The sequence below is a fragment of the Cervus elaphus genome, chromosome 3 (assembly GCF_910594005.1).
Source record: "Cervus elaphus chromosome 3, mCerEla1.1, whole genome shotgun sequence".
Classification (NCBI taxonomy): Eukaryota; Metazoa; Chordata; class Mammalia; order Artiodactyla; family Cervidae; genus Cervus; species Cervus elaphus.
Genome location: NC_057817.1, coordinates 46,660,193 through 46,684,984, shown reverse-complemented (window position 1 = coordinate 46,684,984; position 24,792 = coordinate 46,660,193). Strand labels below are relative to the sequence as shown.

General features: G+C 41.6%; 1 protein-coding gene across 4 annotated transcripts in view; it reads left to right on the top strand.

Annotated features, from left to right (window-relative positions):
* Positions 1-20,149, top strand: part of MSRB3 (methionine sulfoxide reductase B3) — a 169,698-nt gene extending 149,549 nt beyond the window's left edge. For all 4 annotated transcript variants that reach the window (XM_043887950.1, XM_043887958.1, XM_043887959.1 and 1 more), the window contains 2 exons: positions 7,345-7,442; positions 16,929-20,149. In XM_043887950.1, coding sequence (XP_043743885.1) covers positions 7,345-7,442; positions 16,929-17,093 — 263 coding nt within the window. In that variant the 3' untranslated portion in view covers positions 17,094-20,149. The remainder of the gene's footprint in view (positions 1-7,344; positions 7,443-16,928) is intronic.
* Positions 20,150-24,792: the final 4,643 nt, after the last annotated feature.

The following is a 24,792-nucleotide window of genomic DNA, read 5'->3' as shown; positions in this document are numbered from 1 at the left end:
ATTATCTTTGTGGTACCAGGATGTATAGGAGTAGGGAAGAAGGTTGGAGGCAGATCTGGCTGTACTTGTAACATTTCATTCTGTTAGAAAAAGAGAAAAGTTGAAGCAAATATTTTTAAAAATTATTGTCAAATATGGATAATATCTGTTAAATCATGGCTGCCTATTATATTTTGTAAACTTTTGCATATCTTTTAAATATTTGTAATTAAAAATTCAAAAATTTAAATACTGAATTACAGAAAAATTTTGTACAATTGTATAGTGAAAATCATGGTCTAAAAGAAAAACAAAAGAAAACGTGACATGCCTTTTAACATGGGATGCAATGTAAAAACAGGCAAATGTTTGACTTGAAGCATTCTGAGATTATGACAATTGGACCATCCAGAAGGAAAGATAATCCCAGAACACTTCAGCTCTGCAATAAGCAATACATGTATAGTCATAATAATATACAGGCTGCTTGCTCATTTTCAACTCTTAGGATTAATCTATAAAAACATAGAAGACTTCATTAACATTAGGCACTGGAAAGGCAGGAAAGAGTAGGTGGAGGGAGGATCACAGCACTGAGGAGAGCCAAACAGTATTAGGTTACAGGATAGTCATGCATTCATTCAGTCGTTACATAGTTTTTAAATAACATTCTTACCTTGAAGGCACTAAGTAATTGGCAATATATGCTAAGTCGCTTCAGTCGTGTCTGACTCTTTAGGACCCTGTGGACTGTTGCCCACCAGGCTCCTCTGTCCATGGAATTCTGCAGGCAAGAATACTAGAAGCAGGTTGCTATGCCCTTCTCCAGGGGACCTTCTCGACACGGGGATCAAACCCTGTGTCTCCTGCGCTGGCAGGCAGGTTCTTTACCACTAGCGCCAGCTGGGAAGCCCAATTAGCAATGCAGAGGTGAACAAAATTCCCTGCCTTTATCCAACTTACATTCTAGTTCCAGAAGCAGTTTAAAACCAAACAAGGTTTTAAAAGAATTATCAATAAAAAGAATGTAACTATAAAAATTAGAAGGGGGAAGGAAGGGGAAAGGAAGGGGAGATAGTGTAAATATGAATACTAAGTCATAATTCACAAGAAAGAATCATTTATAGTTCATAAACAGCACTGTTCAATGGTGAAATGTTTTCTATTTGTGCAAAATAATGGTGGGAATATTCTATATCTGTATCTGTGTTGTCCAGTGTCATCACCATTAACTACGCGTAACTGTTGAGAACTTGAACTGTGGTTAGTGTCACAAAGAAACTGAAATTTAAATTTTATTTAATTTTAATTAATTTTAATTTGACTTGTGACATGTTCTTGGGTGCTACTGTATTGGACAGCACAGATTTAAAATGAAGGGTTCAGATAGCATGTGCATATTTTGTAGAAATAAATAGAAAACCTGTTAAACATGATTGTCTACAAGGTGGGGAGAATTGAAAGGGAACGTTTCACTGAGTCATCTTGCACTGTTTGATTTTCTGCTACATGCATGTATTTGGTTGATTAAACTTTTGGGTCTTTGAGGGGGAATAGAGAATCATCCTTTTAAAAATGTTATTCCAGTTATACCTGAAGTATCAACTGAAGTGAATAACGGGGCAAGAATCAGAGCTTTAAGCTTCAAACAATTTTTGTTATTAGGAGGTCTCCATAGAGAGCTTTATTATTTGGCTTGAGATAGCTAATAAGGTAAATATTGGTCAGTGAGGTTAATAGTTTCTGGTTTCAGAGAAACTAAAAGCTAAAAATTTTGAAGTACGGCCCTAGAATTATAGAGCTATGAGAATTGCTATCCGCAGAAAATTATGTCTGCAGATCTCTAACTTGTGTCACCAAAACCATGCTCAAATATATATCATCATTATTAAACCATCACTCAGGCCCAAGTGGCCTTATTTTTGCATTTGAAGATAACAAAATACTTGTCATTACATTTCAATTCAGTGTATTCTTGGTCGTGGGTAGTTTCTGCTGTGTTCTACTGATGGGTCATGCAGCTAATTTACTGAGGTTTCTAATCTTATCTGGGGGTTGAGGGAGGGGGTAGGGGAAGAGGAAGCTGGATAGCCATCCTTGTTAAATGAAGAGTAGAGGAATGAGGACCACTTTTTCTAGACATGGTACAGATGGAATTGGCTTCAGCTTGTTTATAATCTGTTGCTCGTTTTAACAACTTGTTTTGAAGATATTTGAGAGGAAGGAGGAAAAGGTTGGAAGAGAGAGCTAAGCAAGTTTTTCTCAGGGGGCAGTTGGAATGAAACATTTTAAATCTGTGAACAGTACACTGCTTTTGGAGAGCTGTATCACTATAAAATTCTGGGTTCAAGTAGACGTAAAGCAGCTTTGTTAAGTTAAGTTACATTACGAGTCAGCAGGAATCATTCTTCCTACCGCAGTCTAAAAAAAATCCATTCGAGTGTAGGTGGTAGCAAGCACCAAGGACCTACTGTTAATAAACTAGATCACTTACTCTTACATTCGAGATGTAAATGAACATATCCTGGATTTGCGTCACATTATACCAGCATATACCATAGACACGAAGCTATGTCTGCAGATTAATTTGGCCTGATGTTTGGATAAAATTGAAGCAGAACTGCCATATTCCAATTTGTCGGTATGAAGTGTAGTACTTGTAGTTACTTGCTATTGAGAGAGGAGAATTCTTAGAAAGGAGAACTATTTATTGAATATAAGTTGTTCTTGATATTAACAGGCTAATATCTAAAAGGTACAGGTTATGGTCTTGGAAATAAAATGATAATCAGCCCATATCCAAACTCTTTGAATAGAAAGAAAAGGATGTGCTGGGGATAGGGTGAGTCAACTCTGTTTATACAGGTTTTCACATGACTTTTCTTTTAAAAAGTATATGGAATGCATCCAAAACAAATACTGTTTTGTTAGATGAGAAGACCAAAAGGGAAATCCTAGAGAAAGGAGGATGGATGATCTTTCTTTAATGTCAAAACTGACAAAAACACATTCCCCCCCTCTTTTGCTCAAGATAATTTTCTCAACAAGACCCAGATTGCTTCAGTCTTTGCCTATCACCCTTTGAAGCACTTTCCTTATTATTAGGAGTGGGGGCAGGGTTTCCTTTGAGGATTTTTACAGCAGTGAAGAGTTCCTCCTTTAAATACTTTCACATGATGAGGGAATTCCGCTTTCAAAGTGCTGTCATCACTGTGGCTTCTCTGCCATAAGACGATTTATTCTTGGGTGAAGGTCCTTCTTAGTTTGATTGTCAATAGGACTTACCTTTCTGATGGATTCTCTTTCTATAGAGCTTGCTTTTCTGAGAGATGCAGCAAATGGGCTCAACATGCTCTTTTGTTCACCTTACTGATGAAGTTGACCAGTGATTCTCTTTTGAAATATGTTCCATCATATACATTTATAGACTTCACTGTGGCTCTCTTTGTCAGTCTCCGCCAATTAAGCTGTGGGTGACATGTCCAATAGTCCTTCTTGAAAGCTATATTTCTTCTGCAGTGCAAAGGGACACTGATTTTGTGATGTATAGTGTCTCCTCCAGTGTTTAGATAGCTCCATGGTAAATAACAACAACTATTCAAGTGTCAACAGTGTTCCCAGAAACATTGAAGTCTTTTGAGAACCTGTACTCCATCCATGTCACTCCAGATCACCCTGCTCAACTCTTAAATAGTCTTCTGGAAAATTCTATAAATATTTAATTCGTGGAAGCAAAATGTATAGCTGTATGGTTTCATAGCTCATTTGAAAGCAGTTCTCTCCCCTCCCCAAAATCTTTAGTAGGCAGTGATTCACAATTATTAGAGAAGAATTAGAATGAAGAAACCCCAAATAGAGCAGATAGTTTTCTCAATATTATTGCCTAAATGTGAGCTTTTAAGTCTTCCTAGCTGTTTTAGATAAATGAATAAAAATCTTAACTATATCCCAAACTAGATGACATCATTTACATCATTACTGTTGGATTTTCCCTTTAAATAGTTTGGTCTTTAAAAGGTGCGGGAATTGGCATTGTCTAGGGTACCCATTCACTATCCCCTTCCACCTAGCAGCTCTTTTTTTTTTTTTTTTTTTTTTCACCTAGCAGCTCTTAAGTGCAACTGTGTATGTATCAACTGATCCAGACTGGCGGTAAACATAATTCTTAAAACCTACAACTTCCTTCCTGCTAGAGTGTTTAAATGATTGACCTCTCAGCCCTTCACTGAGGAAGAAAGTGGAACATAAGTAGAGCAGCTAGACTAAATCAGCTGTAGATTAAGACAGATTCTAGTTTTGACTTTGCCACTTCCTGCCTGAGTAAGGTTGGCAAATAACTATTCCTTCTGCTCCCCGACCCTCTCCCCGCACAACCCAGTAAAGTGAGTAACCTGACAATCGTTATGTGTTTTTACCACCTTAAATAAATAATAAGGATATTTCACCTAGATAGAGAGACTTAATTATAGAAATTGAGCCAAATTGGATAGTCCAGTGAGAGATTAGAACTGTTATTCCTTAGTCTGGTTTTGTAAAGGAGTGTGACTATGTTCTCTCCTCTTATGGACTCTATGATGTACTATAAATATTCATTCCACTTTCTTCTATAAGCCAAGTTGAAAATCAGTTTAATAAACATCTCAGCTGTACCTCTGTGCTGTAGATCATGGGAAACTCTGAATATCCTGAAGTCAATTACCTTCAAAATGCTCACCACCTAAGCAGGGAGAAAGCATGAAAACAAATCACAAATCTAGTGTGATGAGTAGAACAAGATAAGTACACACAAAACGTACGGGTAAACATGGGAAATACATATATATTTCTCTGGATCTATTTTAAATTCTAGAAATAGGAAAATATGTGTGGGGGGAGGGAGGTAGCTTTATGGTAAATAAAAAAAAAAGAAACCTCTTGACTCTTTACCTGTTTACTGCTGAATCAAATATGTCTCCTCATAATATTAGTTGCTATAAACTGTAATCAAACAAGTTAAGACATGGAAGGTTTTCAAAAAAAACCAGAATGTTCTCTTTCTTTTCATAGATAAATTATTTTTCAATGTCTTAAAGCAGTGGAATTCCCTGGTGGTTAAGACGGTTGAGTCTGCCTGCAGTGCAGGAGGCCCGAGTTCGATCCCTGGGTCGGGAAGATCCCCTGGAGAAGAAAATGGCTACCCACTCCAGTATTCTTGCCTGGAAAATCCCACGGATGGAGGAGCCTGGCGGGTTACAGTCCATAGGGTTGCAAAGAGTTGGACACGACTTGACTTTCACTTTAAAACATCACCACTAAGTTTCTCTTTAGTATTGGTAGCCTGGCTTGCTGCAGTCCATGGGGTTGCAAAGAGTCGGACATGACTGAGCAACTGAACTGAACTAAACAGATTGGTACTTCTGTCATGAGACAAAGAAGAACACTGAAATGGGTCAAGTAGTCATTAAAAACCAAATAGTGTAGCCCAGAATATGTTGAGAGTCTCTCTGGAATTTAGAAAATGGGGAGAAAAGAGTTTTCTTAAGGATATTAATGTTTCTTAGCATAATTAGGTTTTGTGGATTATTATCCTATATCTACTAAGTTAAGGTTTTCTTGGTGATTTGTAGCAATCTTGAATTAAAATCAAGGAATTGGAAAGTGTTTAAACTCCAGGTGTTAAATCTAGCACTATGAAAGCTGTACTGTTGCATGAGGGGAGTGCGGGGCGGGGAGTGCAGGGAAATTTAGTATAAAAACCTGGTCTGAGCTAATTTGTTTTGTTTGAAACTGGAAATCATATTGTTGAAATTTGCATTCTGTTTTCTTTCAGTAGGTGTATTAATACAAAGTACTCTGCTTTTAAAGGGCTTCCTCCTTTCTACAGGAAAAATTTAGCTTCTGAAAAAAGAATTGCACAAGCAATTCAGCAACATTGCACGTCTTTCATCATTTTAGGAATACAGACTTCAGCTCAGTAACTCCAGACATATTTTCTGGAAACATGTAAAAACAAGCCCATAAGTACTGAACATAAAACCTGGGTACACCCATAAACATGTGTACAACCTTAAGGTCTACTTACCACTGAGTTTTTTTTTTAAAGCTGTGTGCATATTTTAAAAATCACTAGAATAAATGAAAATTGTAACAAGATGCTGTTTGAGAGAAGGTGCTACCTGGAGATTCCTGAGGAATACCGCTCTGTAACTGTCCTATGAAGTGAGCACGCCTCCTGCCCACCAGTAGATAGCACCTGTGCTTTCCAGACAAGTTCCTGTTGCTGTTCAGTCGCTCAGTCATGTCTGACTCTTTTTGAACCCACGGACTGCAGGATGTCAGGCTTCCCTGTCCTTCATTGTCCTCCTGGAATTTGCTGAAACTCATGTCCATTGAGTGGGCGATGCCATCCAAGCATCTCACCCTCTGCCGCCCCCTTCTACTTCCTCGGTATTTCCCAGGATTAGGGTCTTTTCCGATGAGTTAGCTCTTCGCATCAGGTAGCCAAAGGATTGGCTTCGAAGCTTCAGCTTCAGCATCAGTCCTTCCGATGATTATTCAGGGTTGATTTCCTTTAGGATTGACTGGTTCGATCTTCTTGCTGTCCAAGGAACTCTCAAGAGTCTTCTCCTGAGAAATTAGATTAAGATGGAAACAACAGAATTAAAAAAATATATATTTTAACTATCCAAGTGTTAGTCACTCAGTTGTGTCCGACTCTTTGCGACCCCATGGATTGTAGCCCACCAGGCTCTTCTGTTCATGAAATTCGCCAGGCAAGAATACTGGAGTGGTTAAGCCATTCCCTTCTCCAGGGGATCTTCCTGATCCAGGGATCAAATCTAGGTCTCCTGGGTTGCAGGCAGATTCTTTACTATCTGAGTCACCAGAGAAGCCCTTAACTATCCAAACTAAGTACTAAAAAAGTATGGTTCCTAAAGAAGTATGGAATAGTTAAAGTTAACAGCCAGACCAATTGGATTGTGTTTTGGGGGAAAAAAAAATCACACTGTAAAACTCATAGGGCTTTCGAACTATGCCTGGTGACTCTGAAGATAAGAACAAGAGGCGGAAATGCTAAAAGAGAGCTTTGTAAATTTGGGGATGTGCTCAAAACTACTGGGTGTTCTAAGAGTGTCTCATGAAACATAAATCTCAATGCAACTATAATCTGGATGTGAGGAAAAGGTTATTCTTAAAAAACAGTTGCATTTTTTGCAAAATACTTTAACCTTTGGTCTTTGGCCTTCCTTTTTTCAGGTTGAAAAAGTTAAGCATGATTCATATACTAAAGTCTTCCTGTCTATGCTTAGTATTCCTTTTAGAGTTGCATTCTAACCCATGGTTGTATCTCTCTCTGTTTCCGTTCTTGTGCGTGCTCTGCCCCAGGTTGGCCTTCATTCCACGACGTGATCAATTCTGATGCGGTCACATTCACAGATGACTTTTCCTATGGGATGCACAGGGTGGAGACCAGCTGCTCTCAGGTCAGTGTACCCCACCTAAAAACCCGAAATGTTGCTCATTCTGCTTTGCAGACACTTCCAAGACTCCTGGTTGTGCTAAATATAGTAACTAAGGCCAATTGACCCATCACAAAAGGGACAGACAAACACAATGAGGTCTCTGTCAAGTCCTAATGATATCTCAGTCTTGAGGAGTTTAGCAAGTCCTATTAAATGTCAGTCATTGGCTTCAACGCTAGTAAACAAAATCACTGGTAGGAAAAATTCTTCTCATTGACTCAATACAGTGGGGAGTTGAATGAAGATTTCATTACACGGCTTCACGTGATCTGACATTTCACGTGCGCACTCATTGTTCCGTCATCATACCTCTAATGGTAATGATCCCAACATGGTCAACAAAGGCCCTAGAAACGTCTCTCCTTGGATGGATGTGAAGAGGGAGGTTGGAGAACAGAAGAAAAAAGAGGAAGTTCAGTGGCTGGCTGTGCGAGGGCAGAGAGAGAACGTTCGAGAAAATAACTCCTTCTGTAGGTCTTCTAGAAATAGGCTTATCTTCATTTCCAAGGATGTCCCTTTCACTCTCCTCTGACTGAATCAGTGCTGGATCTAATGGGGAAATGAACATATGTTGAGGAGGAGGCAAAAATATAGTTAATCTGTCATCCCAATCAAGAAACTTGAACTTAAACCCAGAGACCTGGCCAGAACCTTCTTGTACATAGAACTAAAGCAACTGCACATTCTAGTCCAGGGTAGGTCATCCTGCTCCACTTTGCTTTAAATAAGTGAACGTAAAGTCTGAGTGCTGTGGTACCGAAACTCACCGATGCTAGAGTGCGTTGCTGGGGGCTGTCTCTTGTACAAATTAGAGGTGGAGGGGCGCTGTCAGGCAGCTGTGAGTGCAGAGGGATTGCCACGTGAGCCTCCCTCAGCATTCTTCCACCTGCCCTTTAACCCTGTTCATCAGCCACAGGAGTTTTAGGGAGGAGGTGGCATATTTACTACCAAGTAGGGAGGAAGATTGGTTTGAACCTAACCATCTGATGAATTTCTATTTTATTTCATTTATTTTTAAGTAAAGCTGGCAAGTGAACTGTCTTCTAAGTATGAGGACCACTCTCTCCCTTGAAAAAGCAGGCTTTATATCTTATCTAAGTCACATTTTCCATTCACCCTCATTTCTCAGATCTGAGTCTAAGCCAGAAAGTGGTACTTTTTGATCCTGGGTCTCACCCTCAGAGATATCTAATTTAATTGGTCTGGGTGATGTCTGAACATCAATGTTCTTAAAAGCTCCCCAGGTAAATGCTCACAGTAACCTTCTGAGTAGATAATGTTATTCTGTCTCATCTTACAGTGGAGGAAACTGAGGTACAAGAAGTGCAGTTACACTTGTATAAATATTCATAGATTGAACTGAGACTTGAATGTGGGCATTTAGCTCCAGAGCTTTTTATGGTGCTCAAATGGATAGGTAAGTAGATAGATACAAGCACCATAAGAAGTCATGTTGAAATAAGAAAAAAACAAAAAACAAATCCTATGATCCTCCAGCAGTTAGTTTAATTCAATTCAGTTCTGGATTCAATTGAATGTTTATTCTTCATAACTTCCACAAAAGCAAATTGCGAATATCTACCCAGGAATCTAAAATATTTGACAAAAAAAGTGAGATAGGATGGTACATAGTCATTTATAACTTAGGTACATAGTATTTAGTAAACCTCCCTTAAGGCTAATGGTTGTGGGGTATTTTTTTCCCCTTTATTTTTTTAAGCTGCCTTAAAGGTTGTTGTATGATTGCTCCTTTTCTTTTCACTCAGAACCTATTTTCAAACATTGAGTTCTATGAAAATCATATGAAAAGGGACAGAAAAAGTGGGGCATAAGATCGTAACTTTCCTTCAGGGCCTACTCTCTGAAGTCTTTGTGACTAATTCTTAAAATTCACAGTTGGAATACATTTCCTCATTTCTCTGTGCCAGCCACTGAGGTGACACCAGTGGGAGTCAGATAAGACTGTTAGGAAAGTGTCCTGCAGGGACCGGAGAGGAACGAAACCACAAACTGTGCCCAAATTAGGCAGCATTCATAGCAGACACCACCCTAACCCGGGCACAGCTCTCAGCCCTCGATCGAAGGCCTAGTGACTGTTACTGTTCTTTGGGTACAGTTGGGTAAAGCACTAATACTCCTTTTCAGCCTCTTTTTCCACCACCTTTATTTCTCACGTAAGAAAGTGCATCTTGCTGACGATGCATGATGTGTGTGGTCAGTCGTGTCCGACTCTTTACCACCCCATTGACGGTAGCCAGGCTCCTCTGTCCGTGGGATTGTCCCAGGCAAGAATAACGGAGTGGGTTACCGTTTCCTCCTCCTGGGGATCTTCCAGACCCAGGGGTCGAATCATGTTTCTTTTGCTGCATTGGCAAGTAGATCCTTAACCACTGGGCCACCTGGAAAGCCCAGAAAGTGCTTGACCCTTTCTTAAAGAAAAGTCTTAACTTTACAGAAAAGAGCAAGGGATATTCGTTCTGCTTCTTTCTTAAATGTAGAGAGAAAGGGAGGGAAATTTGTTCCACTAATGCATGTGCAAGAGTGCATGCTTTGGGAAGTAAGTGCCACATAGAAAATAATCAGGTTCCAGCCCCAAAGAATATGTTTGCTGGAATCTTCCCCATGTGGACAGAGTGGGCCTGCCTGCCCCACTTCGGGCTGACAGCTCACTAAGCCAAAAGTGTGCATCTTGCCTTTCAGTTTCTTTGTCTCTTAATTTGTGCTTGACACAGAAATTTATTTTTCTTTGTTTTACATTTTTGTTTAGTTTTCTCTTTTCCATTTTCTCATTCATCCTTTTTATCTTGACATGGTAGGTGGGGGAACTGATTTAATGGTTTCCGTACTAGAGAAACCACCTGTATCTTGCTTCCCGGTTTCTCATCCTTAATACTGTTTTTCACTATCAGTTTATCTTCTTTTACCTTTTATTCTTTCAGTTTATGTAGTCTTCTACTTGCAACTTTTTTTTTTTTTTTAAACTTTTGGATGTTGACATGGTAACTTATCTAATTTGCTTCTCTTCTTAATAAAACTCTTGTGTTTTGAGTTTACATGGCTTGTCATTTCTCTGGACTGAATTGCATCAAAGGAGTTTGTGTTATGACGAATCTGTTAGTTGTTTTCAGTATCTTAGAGACATTTTCAGTTGGACACGTTATGTGGAATGCTTCTTTCTTTACAGTAAAGATGGAGCATCTAAACAAGAAGACCCTTTTACTGCCAACTTAACACCAATAAACTGAGCTTCTGTGGATAAAACCAGTAGACTCAACTTGCCTGCAAGGCAATATGGTGATTTTTTTTGGTCTATGGGTCTCTAATTCTTGCTTTAGTACTTAGAATTCTTCTTCTTCCACTTCTCCTTTTTTCCCCTCCCCCGTCCCCCCTTCTCTTCCTCCCCTGTTCCTTCTTCATTGTTATATGAATCACACCATGCAGTTAGGCCTCATATTTGGGTGCATGCATGCATGTTAAGTCTCTTCAGTAGTGTCTGACTCTTGGCGACACTATAGACTGTAGCCCGCCAGGCCCCTCTGTCCAACCAGGAAAACTAGAGTGGGTTGCTGTGCCCTTCTCCAGGGGATTCTTCCTGACCCAGGGGTTGAACATGGATCTCCTGAATTACAGGTAGATTCTTCACCATCTGAGCCAGCAGCAAAGCCGCATATTTGGGTAGAAATGACGAACACACTGGGAGCCATGTCTACCACCTCTTTATACTACATTGTAGCTTTTCCGTGTGCCCAGGGACATCTTAGGTTGTAATATTTTAGTAAAATTCTTATTGAGAAAGTTAAGATTTATTCAGTACTGTAATCACTTTCCAGAGAACTATTACAGTCAGGTCCTTCTAAAAGAATCTCTGTGCTTCTTTAAGTTAACACAGAAAATAAGCAAGGGTAGTAGAGCTTCTTTACTTCATCAGGATTCCTGCTTCTGAAGGAAACTGGTTATCCTTTATATTCTGATGTTCCTTGCAACTATACTTATTTTCTTTTACCATTCTATCTACTAAGTTAAGGAATTATACTCCACTTATCTCTTCCAAAGTGGAACTTTATCCTAAATCTGCCCACTTTGGGGTGGGCATAGGTAGGTATCTTCCCCCTGGCTCTAGCAATTTCCTAACAAATCTCAGTTATAAAGAATTTTCCTCAATTTTATATAACTTACATTTTTAGTTAGTGATAAAAATATGTTGCTTCTAATCCAGTTTCACTGATGACTATCAATTAATTGCTTGACAGCTTCTCCCTACACCTCCAACCCCAGCCTATTAAGCAACGCTGTCAGGAATTTAAATTCAGTGGAAAGAGGTAAGGTTTGCATGATGTAAGCTGTAGTTCAGCAAGATAAGTCCCTCCTGGAAATACTTGGGGAGTTCTTCCTTTTTTAGATCAAATTTCTACGTCTGCAGCAAATGGGAGACCAATAAATCACTGAACATTTTCTAATAATCTGGGAGGAAACCACCAGAACCCTGAGTTTACCCAAGCTGGACTCTGTTTATGACTGCAGCTATTACGGTTTGAATCTATGGTAGAGTCCTTTAGTTTGTTTTAGATCATTATTAATTTGTTCTAAGTCAGCCAGATCAACAGAAAGGTAAATATCCACCAACACAAAGTATTTTTTCAAGAGTTGAGCAGTTTTGGGTAAAAACCCCAAACCTTATTAATCTTTTGCAGATGACAACTCATATATTGCTGATGATTAAAGATACCCATGTGTTACAATAGGGTTTCAGACTTACAGCCCCCTCTCTCTTTTTCTTGATCTTTCAGTAAAATCATAATGCTAAACTGGTGACTTCACAATCCTTTCCTTGGCAAAAGATTAATATCACAAGCACAGAGGAAAAGAGCCCTACTTACGCACAAGTGTCTTCAATAACAGTGGGAGAAAACAGGATACTACTGGCAAAGTCAATTGCTTTTCTTCTTAAAACTCTTTTCTCCTTCCCATCCTGCCCCATGCGCCCAAGTGTAAAAGCCCGGCTTTGAAACCACTTCATCTTGTAGATCAAACACTTAAGAGAAAATGACAACAATAAAGCCTAAAACATCCTAGGAATAGCTGGGAGAAAACCCTCTAAGACAGTTGGAAATACATCAGTGCAGAAATATGTAACTGGGTTGAATGCACTATTTGTGTTTCCTATGCACACAATTGAGAATTGCAGTCAGATTTTAAGGAATTACGTTAAATTTGATGCCCAATCACTTCTTTTGGATGTGGCGGGGTGGGGTGTGGGCATCCTTTCCTTTTGTCCTCTGCAGGTTCTTTAGTTGCCAGTTTTTCTGAGTGAGAGGCTTAGGTGATAAAGGATGCCTGTGGGAATTTAAAATTTTTCTTTTGAACAATGCTTATCTCATGCTTCCTCAGAATGAGAGCTAGAATATCCTGTCATCATTTGTATTGTACCTGTAAAAGAAAGAAATGCATAACCACCTTAAAACAACTTTCAAAATGCACACCGAAGCTTCTACCCTGAAATAAATGATTAACAGCAGGTTTCAGAGATTTCTTCATCGGGCAACCAGTTTGTCTCAGTCACAACCAGGTGTGCTAAGCGAGCCCAACACATTGCCAGTTGGCTGGGGCCGGGGAGGCAGCGCTCGCAGGCGGCTAAAGAAACAACGCGTCACTGACAACTTTCATTCATCATCCCAGCCTTCCGCCAGGGGTAGGGGGTGGAAAGAATGGGCTCCATGTGCGTTCCCCTCAGGGAGGAGCCTTCAGGGTTTGTGCACTTTTAAAAGAAAGTGAGCACTTGTCTTTTGGACTGCAAGGAGATCAAACCAGTCCATCCTAAAGGAAATCAGTCCTGAATATTCATTGGAAGGACTGATGCTGAAGCTCCAATACTTTGGCCACCTGATGGGAAGATCGACTCATCGGAAAAAACCCTGATGCCGGGAAAGATTAAAGGCAGAAGGAAAAGGGGATGACGGAGGACGAAGATGGTTGGATGGCATCAACAGACATGAGTCTGAATAAGCTCCGGGAGTTGGTCATGGACAGGGAGGCCTGGTGTGCTGCAGTCCATGGGGTCACAAAGAGTCGGACACGACTGAGCAACTGAACTGAGCTGAACTGTTATGGGCGGCTGGGTGTTCCTGGGAGGAAGCAGAAATGGTACCGTGTGGTTAGGCTTCCTCCAGACGTACAGTCTTACAACTTTACAGGCAGCCAGATGGGCATGTACGTGGTGGGGGTGGTAGTTCAGTCTCTAGGTCGTGTCCAACTCTTATGACCCCGTGGACTGTAGCCCTCCAGGCCCCTCTGTGGGATTTTCCCAGGCAAGGATACCGGAGTGGGTTGCCATGTCCTTCTCTAGGGGATCTTCCCTACCCTGGGCTCGAACCCTGGTTTCCTGCATTGCAGGCAGAGTCTTTATAAACTCGGACACCAGGGAGGCTCATGTATGTGGTGACGCAGATATAAATGAGCACCTTGCTCTTCCCTCCAGCTGGCTCAAGCCATGAAGAATCTGCCTGGAGTACAGGAGACCTGGGTGGGGAAGATCTCCTGGAGAAGGAAATGGTGACCCACTCCAGTATTCTTGCCTAGAGAATCCCATGGACAGAGGAGCCTGCTGGGCTACAGTCCAGGGGTTCCCAATAGTCAGACACGACTGTGTGACGAGCACTGTACTGCACTGCTCCTCTGTCACTTATGTGAGCCTGGAGTGAATCTTCCAGAACATCTTGTGTGCGAGCATGATGAAGCAATCACTCTTGTTTTTAGGGGACCCACATCTTTTCTGAGGATTTCCCTACCCCATCCCATCGCCAACCCATACAGTTATTTGCAAGTGATTTTTGTTGCCTTTTCCCAAATATAATTTCTCCTCCTCATCTCCCTCCCATTTTCTCTTGCCTGGATTAGGGATGTCGAGAATCTGTGTTTTTCTTACTGTTTAACCGAAAAACTAGTGTCAGATCTAGCAACTGAAACTGCAGGCTGACAACCAACTCAAGTCCAACAGATTAAATTACTCTAATTTGGATTTTTAAAAAATGATTTGGGGAATGAATGATCTGGGCACTAAATACTACAAAGTGGCGTGAAGTATACTGTTGCTATGCTTTATTTTTGAAGTAAGATAAAGAGAACCATTCGTTAAGTATGCTTGAGATGATTAATAAAGGCGCTATCATTTATTTTTGCCCAGATAACTGTATTCTCTCATTAAAAAAAAAAAGAAAATCTATCTGAGGCTTTCATGTGAAAACTCCACTTCTCAGATGCCGAGTGATCAAAGTGCTGGAGCTGCACGTGAGATCAGTAATTGTGCACACATACTGGTCACCAAGAGCACCAGTTCCTGCTGGCCTGCACACTGACTGTTTTGGCAGGCAGAAATAGGTGCTTTCCTGTGTCCATTGGGTAAGCATATGTATTTTCACTGGTGCATCTTAGCTGCTGATGCCTGAAAATTTGGCCTCAATTGTTTATAGAAAGGAAAAGCAATCTGAGCTGTCAGCCTTGATATTACCTAAACCTGCATAAAATGTGGAAAAATAATGCAAGATTTGTTTTTTAGGCCTGTTTCATATTTTCCAGGCAATAGATCAAATCAGTTCAGGGTTCATTTTTAGTTCTTTAATAAGCTGACACAGTATGTTGGCAGTAAAATAAGAATGCACTTTTAACATGGAAGTGCCATGTAGTCGAAGTTGCTATTTGTGCTATTTATTAATAGTAGAGAGCCCTCGAGAATCGAGCTTAGCACTTTCAATGGGGAAACTGAGATTCTAGCCCTTTCCATTGTAATAAGCACCGTCCTTCACTTCTCTCTCATCATCTCCGTTTGGTATGGAGGGACAGAAAACCCCATTCCCTTGTCAAGTCCTGCTTTATGTCCCTGCGGTTTATAAGTGTTTTATACACCAAATGAGCACAGTGAGAAGAATTAATAAATCATCTCTATGCCTCTTCTCGCGTATTCTTCCCTAAATCTTGACTCCTCCATCTGCTTAAAATGTTCTCCCCTAGATATCTGCGCCTTCACTTCCTCCAGGTTCTTACCCCAAAGTTACCCTGGGAGAACTACCCTTGACCACTTTACCTAAATTGTCAGCTCCCAGTCTGACACTCTGTATCACTTTCTCTCTGTTTTCATTTTTGTGGGTTTGTTTTTGCTTTGTTTTTGCTCCTTAGTGTTTATTTCCACCTACTATGCTTACAGTTCCTTATTACCTTCGTGGTTTCGGTCTCTACCAGTGGAATGTAAGCTCCATGAGGCCACTGCCTGTACCTGTGGAGTCTGGGACAGTACCTGGCATAAAGTGGGTGCTCCATACATATTTGTGGAATGAATAAATAGGGGTCATTTGCCCCAGGCTTTGATCTCTTTGTTACGTGACAAACTAAAGGATGTGTTTTCGTAGCCTGTTTGAATGTGGTGCGCTCATATCCTGGTGGGCTGCCGTCTATGGGGTCGCAGAGTCGGACACGACTGAAGTGACTTAGCAGCAGCATCAGCGATGTCACCATACCCTCTACCCTGTCCCTGCTGAGAGGGGTGGGCGGTAGTGAGCGTGACCTGTGCGCTGGTCTCCGGGAGCCGCACTCAGCAGCAGACTGGTGAGCCAGCCTATCTGGGGACACTTTCTCTGGGCTGGGTTTCTCCTAAACACCATCATAACCACCACCCCTCCTTCTGCCTCTGTCGGGACTCTCTGCCTCCTCTCCTTCCCCAGCGTTTTGGATAGTCAGTAGCACGGACTGAGCTTGACAGCTTGTTCCTCCTCCACATGATCCAGTTCGAGCAGGAAAGCAACCCTCCTGGTACCCACCTCTCCGAGGCCAGAAAAAAGGATTGCGTGGACTAGTGACATTTCCATTCGCCACGCTGCAGTCCTGGTGACCATAACATAAATCCGTTGCACCCTGCCGTTGCTTTACTGGGTTCCAAGAACATCCAATGCTTTTCTGATGTTAAGTTTTACTGCCCATGAAAACCAACACCACCTCCCTCAGGGCCGGTTACACAGTATCTTTTACAGTGGACTTCTGCATATCTGAAACCCACCCATCCAAAGCCAAAAGCAATGCCGGGGCGGGGGTGGGGCGGTGGGAGGGGACGGAGATTTTATTCTGCCGTGTTTCTTACAAGGGGAGATCAAGGGTCAATTCAATTCATGAAATTACCGCAGTCATTTTTCAGCTGGCTGAGAGGCTTCACAGATCAAAAAATACAGTGGCTCTTAAATGACTTCTGATATGCACAATTCTAGCGTTTTTTATTCTCAGCATGTGGTGCAAGGCCTGCCAGAAACCATCTTTGTAGCTATTGACAGGCAGATTAGAAATCAGCCACGATGGTTTCCATCATTTCTCTCCAGGCCGGTCATCCATTTAAATCGCTGCCTGTGAGCTCCCCTCAAAGCCTGCTTTGTACACGCTGGTGACCTACAGTTTGTTCTTCTCTTGCAGTGCGGTGCTCACCTCGGGCACATTTTCGACGACGGACCTCGTCCAACCGGCAAAAGATACTGCATCAACTCGGCATCCTTGTCTTTCACCCCTGCAGAGAGCAGTGGCGCCCAGGGGGTCAGCGCGGGGGGCAGCCCAGCCCCCGGTGACAAGACGGAGCTGTAGAGAAGCGGCCGGAAGCGGCGACAGAAGAAACAAGTGTGCTTAATGCACAGCTTATTAAAGCGAATCCCATAGCGTTTATCTCAGATCTATTTTTTCAAAACTAGAAGGGCAGTTTTATGCTATTGATATTTTTCTTCTTGCTTAAACAGAGGCCCTGGCCATCTATACATCTTGCTGTTGACTAGATGGGGAACCGCAGATCTTGAGTGAACTCAGAGATAGCTTCGTGAAACTTCTTTACAAGCCACTTACGTAGCATTTGGCATTATTTTCTTTGCCCACATAGCTTCCTTTGCTTTCTTTTATTCCTCCCCACCCCCTGCTTGCTTAAGAGGCAGAAGGTGCTTGGTCTTCAGACAAGAAAATCAAGGTCTGCTCTGCAAAGCAGAGACCAGGGCTGAGGGATGGTGGGGATGTTGAGACCTGCAAGACACATGGCCTGGAGGCTTTGTGCAGATCCACCTAAGATAAGGATGGAGTGATGTCTTCTGAGACTTCTCAGCTTTGTGGAAAGTTTGAGCTAAGGTCGTTTATTCTCACTAAAAGGGTGTGAAGGTCTAAAGTCTTTCCTTATGTTAAATTGTTGCCAGATCTGAGGGGGCGCCCTGAGTGTTGTGGCAGAGAAGTAAACATTACCTCATGGTTAGGCCTTTATTTTTATTTTTTCCTTGAAAACATCAGACTGTAAGATAACTGTAAAATGTTGAACCCCATTTTGTCCAAAGTTCACAAAAGAAGAATGCCTGCCATTGCCTTTTGTAAGTCTGTCTCTCCACACCTAATACCAGCTGCAGCTGGAAGGGCACTTTGGTGACTTCCCCATGTAAAATAAAATATTGGGAACAACACACTTCATTAAGGCAACAGAATAAGAGAGAAAGCAGAGAAGGCTGAAGAGGAAGCCTGGGGGTTAGATGTCCAGAGCCCTGCAGAAGAGCTGACCACAAGTCCCCAGCAGAGCCCGGGGTGGGGTGGGGGGACCTAGTACACTGGGCCAGGTGACCTCCTGGAGGATGTTGGGGCTTAAAATAGAAACAGCCAGGAGCTCACGTCCCACCCTTGACACCAATCTGCTGTGGGACGAGGGACAAGCTGTCTGTTCAGCCTCTGCATGCCTATTCTTTATGTATAAATGCGGACTTAGAATATTTGTAAAATAATTGACACTCTCAGGGGAAAATTACTGTATTGCTCTACAATTAAGATCAGTGTTGTAGAATTAAACTGATCTGGTTCTAATTGCCGCAAAGGCCGAAGCCCAGGCATTTGAAATGGAAAGAAGCAGAGAGGGGGCTGACTTAGCTGATTGGTATGGAAACAGTTGGGCCAAGAGCCAGAAAATTTTCTTTGTAGCAAGATGGCTGGTTTTACTCTAAGAAGCTTGGCTCGGCTCGGTGGCTGTATAACATTTAGTCTGGTGGGATGGATGTCATTGAGCACAGTAAGGTTTTTATGGCCCTGAGCGATGGGGATACGCATTGGTATTGCCGCCAGGTGTGAAGATAACAGTGTATGACTGATATATATTGTGTTTGTAGCCTTGAGTGCTAAGCCCAAAGTGTAGCTTTTAAAAAAATAATATTCTGTAAATTTTTTGAAAGCTTATGAAAACTGACGTCTTTCTTTATCAGCCCCAAGACCAAAAATAAGAAAGAGAAACACGTGACAATCTTAAAGAAACAATGAGGAACTAAAACAAAAAGTTGTGGTCAATCCAGGTGTCAGGGCGGTCATGTCCACATCCTTCTGTGTCTCTCCACACACCACCTGGTGAGGCCCTGACCTCCGGGTGACCTTCACTGGCACGTGGGCCGCACCTTTGCCATTCCAGGTTCATTGTGCTCCTCCTCCCTCGGCTCCCAGACATGGCACCTCAGGTCCTGGGGTCACTCTGGAGTTCACAGGTTTCACTCCCCTGAGACATTGAATTTAAAACCCGTGAAGCCTCAGTGTCCAGACTATCCTAGAAGTCTTTTCTGACCTCACAGAAAGAGTCCCAGCATTTCCCAGCAACCCAAGGATCCCTAAAGAAACAGGTCTCCCAGGACATGTCCTTCCCTCGTGTGGTCCATCCTTCAGAGGCTCACACAGCACTTCTTGAATGGCTCCTGCCTCACGTGGTGGCCTGCCCTGGGGTCTGCCGGACACAAGCCCCAGGGCCGGGGTAGACAAGGAAGATAAACGAGGGGCTTCTCCCTCTCCACAGAGACTCTGGATTTTCATTGCTCCTCCAGTTTTATTGTAGGGCTTAAGATTCCCCTCAAAAAGCTCGTCTTCTAGTGCTTGGTCTTTGTTTCAAGAAAAGCCAGTTTTCTTCTACCACATTTTCCAGCATCAACTTTAAGAAAAATGCAACCTCCATCGTGAAAAGAGAGTGGGGTGTATGCATGTGGTTTAATTTCAGGTTGCTTTTGAGTTTAAGTGGTATCGAATTTCAGTATATTTCTGTCTTATGTTAAAGAAATATATTACTAAAATGTAAGTGAGCAATAATGTCAGCTGTCGAGCACTAGATTTATTTTTGCAGGATATGGAGTGCAATGAACTGAGTCAATATGGTGAGGTGTATGTGATCTGGGGGAGTTATACCATTTAACGTAGGAAATGCACAGGACTTCCCCTCCCTGCACTCAGGCCCTCCCTATACCATTAGGAGACGCAGGTTTCTTTGCCGATGTGTAAAAATGTTATGTCCGTACACTTAGGTAGAATGGAGCTGAAGAAGGCAGCAATTCATGTTATACTAGGGGACATTTCTATGTGTTCAAACTTTTCACTTTATAGATAAATTTAAACTCAATGCAAATGACATAGCAACTTGAAAGTCTCCATGTTCATCGAATTGAACATGCCTTGCTTTAAAATACGGAGTATGATGAAAGGGATTAGCGTTTTTTCTGAAAGTCAAATACTACTTTTGCCTTAGACAGCTTTGTAATAATATTTCTCTAAGCGATTCAAAACTTTTGAAAAATGACATGAAATTTTCATTAAAGACTGTTTTCCTATGTTTATTGTATATGGAAATTATTCAATAAAATTTCTTTATAAAAATGTTTTCTTCTCTCTCTGATTCCTAAAGACTTCTCTTCTTTTTTATCACAGATGCATAGACCATCCATTGGAGCTTGCCACAGGCTGTTCTGTTTACCTCTTTACCCAGCTGATGTGTCTCTTTGTAGAGAGGGCCTTTATCTGGTGTGACCTTCATAAGCGGGGCCCTGAGAGTAGGGTCTAGGCCACTCTCCAGACCTCAGGCCCCAAGAGAGGCCTCCTGCGATCCGAAAGGTTGGAGAGAAGGGAAATATTTACAGGATTATTCTGCCTTCACCTCACCTCCGCAGAATCTTCAGCAGCTTGCAAGTATTTTTGTGCTTAAGACGTGGACTCTGGCAAGTTGCATCACGATAACTCTATAGCTGAAAATGCAGGAGTGATACCATGTCGATGGCTGGGCTGCTGGTAAAGAAATTTGACAGGAGACTTACACGGTCGTCAAGGACTGGTTTCCAGGGAGATGTGTTAGGGGTATTTCCCCACTGCTCACAGATGATTCGCCTTTAAATATCTCTTAACAGAAGAGTTTTAATATAGTATTATTTGTTATTAAAATTTTTTAGTTGAATGTTTTGGTTCGTTGTGTTGATTCATTCATTTGGAGAGGAGAATTGAGGTGATGGGGATTTTTGTTTTTCAGCCAATTCTTTGAGAGTCATACTCCTGGGATCCTAAACTTCACAGGCCAGCAATTTCATGTGGTGTACCTGAGAACAGCGCTTCTCAGAGTGTGTCCCCAGATGACAGCATCAGCATCACCTGGGAACTTGCTACAAATCTGAGTTTTCAGGCCTTCTCCCATGCTCACTGCATCAGAAATTCTGGGGAAGGGCCTTATCAATCTATGCGTTAGCAGCTGTCCTTATTATTCTGGAGTTTGTTCAAGTCTGAGAACCACTGCCTTGGAACTTCCCATGAAAAAAACATCATTTAGCATTAATTCTAAAGGCATTTATACCTGACCCTCCAAAATGGCTTATCTTGTCATCACTGGTTGTCTCTCTGTAGAAGTGGGTCAAACGGTTTTCCCAAAACTTCATGTCTTTCTGCTATTCCTGTTCATCGCTCGTTTGTCTTGTTCTGGAAGGCTAACTGGTTCTCAGCAATCATCACCACCTTAGCTCTTGTTCACACGTCTGAGTTAACCCTAGATTGCCTGGTGGCGCTCGCCACTACCTCTTTAGAACATGGCAGGGTTCATCTCAGCAGTTCCAAGAACTAGAGGACAGATGTCACTGCATAAATTTACATAATGACCGTTCCCATTTCTCTCATCATCACTTTTTTAATCCATTAGAGGAGATTTTTACAAAAGGGCCACATGCCCAAATCGTGACTCGTTTTTATCAGAAATCTGCTGCTGTTACCCAGATCTTAACAATGAAATGACTTCTAGAAGATGCTGGTATTAAAAAAATATATATCTTGGGACAGGCTTACAAGCATCCTGTAATGACTTCTTACCAGTGTTTATTGTTTGTTACATAACTGATAGAAATTTAACCGTTTTAATGTGAGACCTGAAGAAATGCCATAAAAGAAAAGTCTGGAAAGAACTCTTCCTATCCACTATCTCCCAGAGGCTAGCCTTGTCCTGGACCAACCTGGAAAGGGATTGGCCAAAGGTAATTATAGGTTCTAAACCAACCTACTCTATAAATTCATCATGCAAGTAAGGGGCTTTTATGGAACCATGATAGAATAAGGAGATTGGAGATTTAGGAACCAAATCAGATCCTCAGGCCTACCTGAGACTTACCCTAATTTTTAGATTGGTAATGGAATCACACCCTTGTCAAATTCTGGATGCTAGAGAACCTCATTTTTATTTCAAGGTTTGCAATTCCCCTCCCTCCAGGATTACCACCACCAGCATTCCCAGCAAACACACACTCACCCTAATCATCCAGGCTTGTTAGGGACCAGACAGATTTTCAGGAGTGAATAGCAGGACAAGTCAGTAATTTTTAAGTACTTACCTCAGCACTGTTCCGACAAGGTAAGGGAGTAGAAAGGTGTCAAAATAACTAGAAAGCAAAGTAAGAGAATGTTGCGAAGGCAGGCCTATCAGTGATAATCCGATCGGCTGGAAAAGCCTAGAGTCACTCACCTGGGCCCCAGTAAGTTTCCCACAGACATCTCCCTTTTCCAAACCTGGCCAGAACCTTGTGGTTCTTATTACGGTTACAAGACGCCCTCAGCAATAACTGCCTGGAAACTTTGAAGCAAAAAGTGTATTATTTATGAGCCCTGGAGAATACCAGGCATGCCCTGGGACACACAGTGGAGTTGTAGGTAGAGAAAGAATGCGTGAGCACAGCTTTTATATTGGATTGAGGGTGGAACCCTAGGCCTTCATGGGCTCACTCTTTACTGATGAGTTTAAAATGTAAGAGCTAGAATTTAAAGCATGGGAAAAAAAGAAAAACAGTGGCCCAAGTGGCCAGTTATCGGAATCAATCAGGATCTCTAGGGCAAAGGAGCCTGGGTTTGGGCAAGAGGAGGGGGATGATGGAAGGGGTGGGGAGGGAGAGTTCCCCTGTCCTGGCTCTTCAGTCATATGCCTGGCAAAATGTTTATTCAACCCAGCCCTCTTTGAAGTGGATGCCTTGGCAATGGAAGCTTAAATCAGACATTTACGTTGCAAAAGAAAAGCCAACTGTCGGGGCTTATATTACAATCTACCCAGTGATTCCAGGCATTGTAGTCAACGGCAAGGACATTAAAGGCCTAGGTAGCTGATATGCTAAAAGTCAGGTGTAGGGCATGTTGTAAATAGAAATTGCACATATAAATTGGATTATAGTAGCAAATACTATAATAATTATACAGGCAGTACTGTGAAATCCTGTAGGCACCTGTTGCCCTAAACTTGAAAAGTCCAGTCCTGAAAATAGATCAGGGATCTCAGGAGCCCTGGAAATCTGTTCAAAGATTTGGTAAGATTGTGGAATATTTTAACACCTTGGGCCATCTGGTGTAAAAAAGTTTGAGCCTGCCCTGAGTTGGTGAAAGTGAAAGTCGCTCAGACACGTCTGACTCTTTACAATCCTATGGACTATAGTCCCTGGAATTCTCCAGGCCAGAATACTGGATTGGGTAGCCTAGCCCTTCCTTCTCCAGCAGATCTTCCCGACCCAGGAATTGAACTGGGGTCTCCTGCATTGTAGGTGGATTCTTTACCAACTGAGCTATGAGGGAAGCCCTGAGTTGGTAGGTTGCTCCATATCTCATTGAATCAGTTCTCTGAGTCCTGAGAATAGGTCAGGCTCCTCTGTCCATAGAATCTTCCAGGTAAGAATACTGGAGTGGGTAGCCATTCCCTTCTCCGGGGGATCTTTTCAACCTAAGGATCGAATCCAGATCTCCTGCATTGCAGGCAAATTCTTTACCACATGAGCCACCAGGGAAGCCCCTCTAAAAGCATACATTATCTCATAGAACAATTTTTCAATGTGGTGAAAGCCAAGTTTACTAAGAGACTCAAATACCTTTGGTTCCACTGTAGTAAGAAGTTAAAAATAGGTAAACCTTAGACTTGGTTAGTGATTAACATTGTTTCAGTGTTTTCTCTTATTTGGAAATGATCAAGACATTCAATGAATTCCCATCATTTAGTTTAACTTAGCAAAACTCCGAAGTTTCAAGTTACCAAAGAGATTTGGGAAGTTATTTTCAAGTGGAAATTCCATAAGACATGATTATTGCTAAAAAGTTGACCTACATTTTTATTTCAATTACATACATCTAAATTATTTTCTCCCAACAATGGTGTTTAGACTATTAAGGAACTTTCATGAGACAGATGGCCATTATACCCAGCTATGTTTCTTGCTGACAAATTTTGTAAGCATTGACATAAATTTGTTTGAATGGTAAACCCTGGTAGGACAAAAGTTATTTATCCAAATTATATTTAATGCTGATAATTCTAAAGATAAACCCATTTTAATTAGAGCAAATTTAATCTAGAATTATTTATCAAAGATTACTCCAGATCATGTGAATTTGAAAAACATTTTGGTTAGTTTCTGCATTACTGAGTTTTAGGAATACTCAATTCCTAAGTGCCTATTAAATTTAAGCCAATTAAGTGGAGCTGTTTTACAAATTATGGGCTTCCCAGGTGGCACAGTGGTAAAGAATCCGCCTGTCAGAGCAGGGGACACAGGAGACATGCGTGGGTTTGATCCCTTGGTGGGGTAGATCCCCTGGAGGAGGAAATGGCAACCCACTCGAGTATTCCTGCCTGCAGAATCCCATGGACAGAGGAGCCTGGTGGGCTGAGTCCAAAGAGTCTCAAAGAGCTGGACATGACTGAGCACACATGCACACATACACACACTTTTATAAATTAATTTTGGCAATGTCATCTGCAGGTAGAAAGAGAAAAAAATCATATAAACATAACATACATCTGTAGACATACATAAACACACAGACAGATACAGAGACCCTGTAACTTCTGTTCCAAGATTTTAGCCATGAATCAGGTACAAAAACATAAAACTCGCTAGTTCATAAATAATAGTTGAATCCAAATTGGCAGAACAATTTAAGGTTGCCTGCTTCAATGGCTAAAGTTTTTACTAATATTTGTGGAAAAGATTTTTAAGATTTATATTTGTCCTTGACAAGTAAT